Source organism: Streptopelia decaocto (assembly GCF_964273445.1).
Source record: "Streptopelia decaocto genome assembly, chromosome: 9".
Lineage (NCBI taxonomy): Eukaryota > Metazoa > Chordata > Aves > Columbiformes > Columbidae > Streptopelia > Streptopelia decaocto.
In genome coordinates, this window is record NC_138664.1 from 13,179,157 (window position 1) to 13,187,202 (window position 8,046).

Here is an 8,046-nt window from a genome sequence, read left to right on the forward strand (position 1 = left end):
TGGGGATAACCTGCAGCAGCTCCTGGAGAGCCCTTGGCTCGCTGGCCTGGCCAGCAGCAGGTGCCGCGTGGGGGCTGAGCTGGCATTGGCAGCACAGGCATCGCCCTGCCTGGGGCCCACCTGCCCACCCCGGCTGGGAGAGCTTCTGTCTGCCCCTCTCACAGGACATGGGAAGAAATCAGCACCAGCAGACACCTTGCACAGGGTTATGACAGTAGATGAGCTGGGGGCTGCTGCCCCCCACCCACACCTGCTCCATCCCCTCGCTCTCCTGCCTGATTGTCTGTGGAGATCTCAGATGATAACAAGATTTGCATCTGCACCCACAGAGACCAAAGAGCGACCCATGTGGATGCTGGTACCACAGCAGAGGACACGGAGATGCTCAGTCCAGAAGGACAGCGGGGTTAAAGCTGAGATGACACAGGTAACACTTTCTGGCCATCTCTACATGTCCCCTGGGCAGAGCCAAGCCCCCTTCATGTTCACTGTTCGCGGTAAACCAGGGATATTCAGTTCAATTCTTCTATTTAGCTCATCACCTAATTAAACAAGATCTCCCATTTCAGGCACATCTCATTTTCACAGCAACTGAACTTCATCCCAGTGGCCTGGCGAGCTGGCGCTGAGCACACAGCGTCCGGGGCACTGGTACCGGGCAGGGAGCAGAACAGGGCTGGGGGTAGGAGAACTGCCTGCCCCAGAGCCTGCGAATCAACCTGGAGTTAATTGCAGCCCGAGGAGCAGCGCAGACATTACTCAGCAAATCATTACGAATAACTAATAGCTCTGAAAAAACCCACAACCTGTGATCGCGTGCAAATAGGAAGCAGGGGGCGGGGGGGCATCTCCATTAATCACTCATTATGAATTATTCAGCAAAAGAGGAAGCAGAGGCAAACACAGAAATTATTTGGGTAAAAGATGGTGTGTTATCATCAGTGCTTACCCCCCACGGCCCCCCCCAGCCTGTGGTCCCCACAGTGCAGCCCTGGGAGGGCTCTCCCAGCAGCTCTCCTGGAACCTGCTGGGTTCGGGCTGATGGAACAGGAAAGTGAACTCAGGTCTGAACATCTGCAAGGAAATGTCATTCCTGCTCTCCAGGCAGGACCAGCCCCGGCAGTGCTGGCAAAGCCCGGTGCTGTGGTGGGAGCTGGTCTGGACTCCAGCACAGGGGCAATAACCAATGGGAATGGCAAACTAGCAGAAGAGGAAGGGCCGCTTGCAGGTGGGGGGTTTCAGCTCTCCGACATTTGTTGCTGACACTCCCCTAATTGAGAGCTACCAGGAGGGGACACAGGAGCCTGGAGAAGGTTGTGTGTGACTCATGGCCTCTCGGCACTCCCTGCATGCTGGGAACAAGCAACACCCCCATTTCAAAACGGCCCGCCAAACCTTGCAGTGAAGCTGCTGGTAGATCCCCTGCCCTCAGGACATGGCCAGCCCAGGCGCTGTGGGGAGAGCCCGTGGAGGGGAGATGTGTCCCCTCCAGCCCTGACCACCCGAAGGCTGGTTTCCACCTGCTTGGGGTCGTTTCTGTCATCTCTGCCTGTACCACGGCTGCAGCTTTTTCCCCGATGACCCAATGGCAAGCAGCAAGGCAAAGGCAGGGCAGACAGCCTGCTTTTTGGTATTGCATAGATCAGTTATAAATTGTTGGTCATTTATGTAATCCCACGTGAATAAAGCATGTTTGATGCCACAAGCAGTGCCGTGAGGCAAGAGCAGCAGCTCTGGGTGGGTGTGGGTGGCCCCGCACAGCTGTCTGCCCTGGGCACCCCCTCCCAACATCCCCCAGGACCTTCCCTTTGCTCCCACCCCATCGTGGCTGCCTCTTACCCATCCCGGGGCTCCCCAGGCCCTGGGCAAGGCTGTGAGCTCCCCCTCGCCCAGGCACTTTGTGCTGGGATGCTGTGACAATTTTCTCTGGTGCCAGAGAACAAACCCACACCCCTGGGCAGAGTCTCTGCTCATCCCGCCAAGGCAACCCGTCTGCCTCTAAATGCGTTTTTTTTAAGTAGAGCTTTTCTACAAGTAATCTGGAGTGCGTACACACATCTGAAAACAAATGGACAAACACACTTTCAGGGTTTCTATGGCAAATTCAGCAAGCTCCTGAGAAGTCTCTGCCTTCCTGGAGTTAGCAAAGAAGCTGCCATAAGGTTTTCCCAAATGCTTACTAATGTAATAAGACCTACTTCATTTCTCTGCTAGCTCTGATTATTATGATTATTATTATCATCTTTTACCAGAGAAGGTTGCAATTTTAGATTGTATTTTAGTAATCACAAGAGAAATTTTCCCTAACAATAATCCAATCTGAGAGAGTGCTATGATAAATACCATTACAGGCAAGAGTAGTCTGCTAAATTACAGAGCCGCGTGTAACATCGTGTTTATCGCGCACTTATGACCATTTCCCCCCTTCCACCAATTACCCATTTCTGCTGGGACTGTTCCTAAAGAGCCAATTTTCTCAGCAACCACTGGCTAAAATGGGCTGGACTCTGCAGAAAAACAGTTTTCTGCCTGGACGAGAGATTTGGGGAGCAGAGAGGTGTGCTGGGAACAGCAGAAGGGTGCTAATCCTGGTAACTTCTCACTGACGCTTTGTGCCCTGGAGAGCAGCACGCGAGGGGAATACCCTGGCTGCACACGGGGACCACAGGGCCATTAGCTCTGGAGGGGACCTCATGGGGTCTCTACTCCGTACCCCTGCTCCAGGCAGGCTCAGCTGTGGGCTCAGACCAGTTTGCTGATGGCTGGGTCTGGAAACCCTCCACGATGGATGGAGACAGCAGAACCTCTCCAGGGAGCCCCTGCTAGTGCTGGCTGGTCCCCACAGTGACACCTGGGCACTGTGGCACCCACAGGGTACTGTCAGCACACATGGACACATAGACGTCCACCTCTGACGCCTGGGCACACAGGGGCACCAGGGAACATGCATGACACAGCTCCCCACACGTGGGCATGCAGACCCACGGGGACACGGACGCTCCCCTGCGGACACACCTGTATACTGACACACCCTTGTGCATGGATACACGTGCAAATACACCTGTGCAAGGACATACAGACATGGACACACACAGGGATGCAGCCCCACAAAGGGACACACCCCAGCCCCAGCCAGGGACCCAGTGCACACCCCCACGTACACCGGAAGGCACACGCAGAGGGCCACCCCCCCGCTCGCCGGCACAGACACCGACACCTCCAACAGCTGCACACACGCCCAAACACCAGCATGGACACCGACGTCTCCAACATCTGCACACACCCCCCCGCACTCAGCGCCTGCACACACCGGCTCACCCGGACCCCACCCCTGCGCACAGACCCCACGCACGGGTGGGCACGGACACCCGCACACGGACACGTGCGCACCCCCGCACACGGACACCCCCGCCCCGCTTCTCCCCGCACCCAGGCGGGGGCGTACGCGCCGCCCCCCGCGCCCTCCTCCCCGCGCAGCCCCGCTGCGGGCCAGGCAGGGCCGGCGGGTGACGCAGCCGCCCGGAGCGCACATAACGGACGATGCGGGCCGGGGCGCCGGGGCCACCGGCTGGGTAGCCCGGCACCGCCACCGGACACGGCAAAGCGGGCAGCAGGTAACGGGCCCAGGGGCGCCCCCATCAGCACCTCGGCCAGGGGCCGGCGGCAGCGGGACGGCTCCGGCGGCGTGGGGGCACCTGTCCCGGGGCTCTGCTCTCCCCCCGGTGTCTCCGCAGCCCCGGGGCCGAGTGGGAGCAGGGGCGAGACTGCAGCTGAGCTGGGACCCTCCGGCGGCACCGGGGAAGCGATCGGCGAGGAGCTGGAGGTGAGAACCGACCGGGAGCAACTTCACCCCGAGCCCGCGGTGCAGCTCAGGGGCACGGCTCCCGGGAGGCGGTGACACCGCCTGCACCTCTGAGGGGGTTGGGGGCGATGCTCCCAGTGCGAGCACTGACAGCTGGTCCTGGACCTGCAGGTTCCCCTCGTCTTCCGGGGCACGACGGGCACGGGCTGGCGGGGACAGGCAAAGGCTGGTGCACACGGAGGAGGTTTTGGAGAGACCAGGTGAGCACAGGCTGCCAGGTGCTCTGGAGCCAAGCGAGCAGCTCAGCCAGGCCCCTCACTGGTGGGGATGCTCCAGGGAAGTGCTGGGCACAGCCTGGGGAGTGAAAACTGCTGCTGACAGCTGGACAGGCAGCAAAGGGCAATGAGAGCATGGGGCAACTGGGTGGCAGGGCCCCTGGCCATGCTGGCCGAAGGTCCATTTCTGTGCCTTTGTGATGTTTCCATGGTGCTGGGCATCTGCTGGCTCTTCCAGCACAGCTCTGAGCTGCTGCCTCTGCCCTGTGCACAGAGCCTGCCAAGTCTCAGAGCTGCAGGGGACAGGTGTTATTCCTCAAGGACATGGGCAGAAGGGTCACGAGGCACTTGAGTGGAGTGTCTTGGCTGTGGAACAATGCACAGGAGCCTCACCTGGCTGAATTTCCCACAGCCAGCCCACGCCAAGCAGCAGCAGGGAAGCACTGGCCAGCAGAGATGATATGATGTCTGTTGATCCTCCTGAGCCAGTCCTGCTGCTAAGGCTGCTCTGGGGGAAGCTGCTCTTGCACCATGCTCCTACACAAGTGGCTCACACCACCATTTGAGCAGCACAGGGTTACAGACAGCATGACCGCAGCTGCTTAATGTTTCCTTTAGCAGTGAGGAAGCAAAGATTATGGCTGCAGCCCAAGAAGCTGTGGGAGATGCTCACACTGTCCCCAGTGAGCTCTGCGTTACAGCCCCAGAGACCTAGAAGACATAGAGGAAATCATCTCAGCATCAGGAACCTTCTGATTTCTCTGGCACCTGGGGAAATCAGCTGCATCCAGTCAATTGGCAGCATGGCCACTGGGGAAGCAGAGCTGGAGAAGAGCAAGGCAAGATGAGCTGAGATGTATCTCCAGGGAGCAGCAAGAGCAAAGCTGTCCAATAAGGGAAGAAGAGCCATAAGCTGAGAGTGACCACAGCACAGGCAGGGGACAAGACCTCATCAGCAGGGCAGGGACAAGCCAGTGACAGGTCCCATCAACAGTGATCACTAGGTCAAGACAAGGTGGCAAGTCAGGTCCCAGGTCCACAAGGGAAGCCCAAGGAACAAGCCTGGTCTGAGGGGGTAGATGGAGCCTCAGGCACCTTCAGAACTCAAACCAGGTCTGGGTCAGCATTTAAAGAGAGCCCACAGCCCAGGGACAGGGTGAGGGTGGGTGTGGATCTCAGGTGAGGCTGCTCAGGGCAATTAGGGGTAATTAGTCCACTCGAGCTCTGTAGACCAGGTCCTCCGGCATGTCTAGAACAGAGGAAGGCCAGCAGCTCCATGGCCAATACAGAAAAACACAGTACATCCTAAAGATGAGGGTGTTGGGAGGGGGCCCACACCATGAAGTCAGGGCATGGTATGGCTGTGGGAAGGCAGGGCTGGGGCATCTCCCGGCTGGAAACAATCAGCACTTGTTCCTCAGGAGACTCCAAGGAGAGCAGCCCCTCCTCCTGCTGCACCCGCCTGCCTTGTCCCGGGCACCTCCCAGGTAGTGCGCAGGCAGCAGGAGCCCCTGTGTGTGAGGGGGGCTGTGGTGCTGCACACGGGTAGGAGGGTGGCTTTAGGGGCTCCCAGTACCACAGGGTGGGGTGTGGAGCAGTGCCCAGAGTGTGACACCCCCAGGAAGGCAGGGGAGTACCAGGGCTGAGGAACCAGCCTCACCTCCTCCCGGTTCCCTCCACAGCTGCTGGCCGATGCTGCCTTTGCCTACCAGTGAGGACCAGCCAGTGCCATGGATGAGGTGACAGAGCTGGAGATGGGGGGCAACTCCCTCCTGAAGGCTGTGTGGCTCGGCCGGCTCCGGCTGACCCGACTGCTGCTGGAAGGGGGGGCTTACATCAACGAGAGCAACGAGAAAGGGGAGACTGCCCTGATGGTGGCCTGCATCACTAAGCACGTTGACCAGCAGAGCATTAACAAGGCCAAGATGGTGAAGTACCTGCTGGACAACAGAGCTGACCCCAACATCCAGGACAAGTCCGGGAAAACAGCCCTCATGCACGCCTGCATCCGTGGGGCCGGGGCGGATGTGGTGTCGCTGCTCCTGGAGAACGGGGCAGACCCCAGCCTGGAGGACCACTCGGGAGCATCAGCCCTAGTCCATGCCATCAATGCCGATGACAAGGATGTGCTGCAGCATCTCCTGAATGCCTGCAAGGCCAAAGGGAAGGAGGTGATCATTATCACCATGGACAAATCAGCCTCTGGCACCAAGACCACCAAGCAGTACCTGAATGTCCCCCCCTTGCTGGAGTTCAAGGAGAGGAGCCCCCCCGAGGCGTGCACAGCACCCTCCAGCGCCCACCCGAAAACCACCGTCTCAGCACCTTCCCCTGCTGAGAAGGAGAATGGCATCTTCAGCCCACATACCGGGGACCCCCCCTCTGCCAGGGCTGCTGACGAGTTGCCCTCCCCGGGCCGGAGAGCCAGCGCGGCCAGGAGAGCCCGCCTGCCCCAGCTGAAGCGGCTGCGCTCAGAGCCCTGGGGGCTGGTGGCACCCTCGGTGCTGGCAGCCCCCTCGTACCACGACGACACACAGGTCTGTGCTGACGATGAGGTGACCATGGGCATCAGTGACCTCTCGCTCTCCAAAAAGGCTCCACTGGCCCACAGTGGCAGCAGCAAGAGTAAAGACCCCTCTGTCTTCCCTCCGGTAGATGAGCAGGCTCTGTGGCCAGCCCTGGCAAGGAAAGCCGCCTACGAGAAGAGCCAGGCCACCCACCAGCGCCTGCCCCGCAGGAGCACGGTCCCTGAAGAGCCAGAGAGCGTCAGCTCCTCGGCCGCAGCAGCAGACACGCTGCACTGGCGGAGGCTGAGTGCCGAGCACCACGACTGCGACACCCAGCTCTGCAGCGTCCCCGGCCCAGCCGAGGCAGGGAAGGTGCCGTCAGAGAGGAGGAAGCTCAGCGGGTCCCACTTGGCCTTGCTGGGCAGCTCGCGGGAGGCCCTGGACGGCAGCACCGGCACATCACCCGGCACCACCCGACGCCGGCCCCCCGGCTTGCTGGAGAGGCGAGGGTCCGGGACCCTGCTGCTGGACCACATCTCCCACACACGGCCAGGATATCTGCCCCCGCTAAATGTGAACCCCAACCCCCCAATCCCCGACATTGGCTCCAACAGCAAAACCCCCTCTCCGCTTGCTGCTGGCTTCAAGTCCCTGGTACCTGTTGCTCCCAGCTCACCCCGATGGGGCGACTTGAGAGCCAAAAGGAAGCTCCTCCGGAGACACTCCATGCAAGCAGAGCAGATGCGGCAGCTCTCCGATTTCGAGGAAATAGTGGCCCAGTAACCACGTCAGTGTTTCTTTCCCAGGAAGTTTACCAAACCAGTGCCCTCCCTGCAGAAATGTGATGGTTCCTGCACGAGTGGTTGCCCAGCTCCAGGGAAGTGCTGGTGGCCATGGCGGTCAGAGCTGTGCCTGGGGGGAGTTGGAGGTTCCTGCTCCCACCTGCCAGAGCTGCAGGGAGAGCCCAGCCCCCCAGCCCAAACAGCTGATGTGTCTCTCTCTCTCCCACTCTTCATTCACTTCTGGACTTTTTCCCAGAAGCAACAACCTGAGACATCAGTCCCAGATCACATAAAGGCTCCTGCCCGCAGTTCACTTACTCCTCATTATTTACAATCCATTTTTCTTCCATCCTGCTCGCTCTGGCACAAAAACGTGTCTGAAGCCCCACACCAGGATGCTGTGGTGCTGATGTGTTTGTGAAGTGCCTACCTGGAAGAAAAGGACCTTAATGCTGCACGAGGTTGGAAGAACAGAACTAGCCCTCCCTGGCAATTGAAGGTACTGGTGTCCTCACTGTGCTGGAGAGGGAGACAACGTGCCACCGCAGAGATTTCCAAGCACTTTGAAACTCCCAAGGCTGAGCTACCCCCTTACTGCTGCAACCCGCTGCCTCCAGTGGGCTGGCCTGGGAACGGGTTTGTCTCTGAAACGATCAAGGCTGGGAGGCGTTTCCCACCAC

At 59.5% G+C, this 8,046-nt stretch overlaps 1 protein-coding gene across 1 annotated transcript; it reads left to right on the forward strand.

Annotated features, from left to right (window-relative positions):
- Positions 1-5,807: 5,807 nt before the first annotated feature.
- ANKRD34C (ankyrin repeat domain 34C) lies at positions 5,808-7,367 on the forward strand (the record flags this gene model as incomplete). The annotated part of the gene is made up of 1 exon (XM_082061141.1): positions 5,808-7,367. One exon carries the CDS (start codon positions 5,808-5,810, stop codon positions 7,365-7,367), a length of 1,560 nt encoding a protein of 519 aa, XP_081917267.1.
- Between the last annotated feature and the right edge of the window lie 679 nt (positions 7,368-8,046).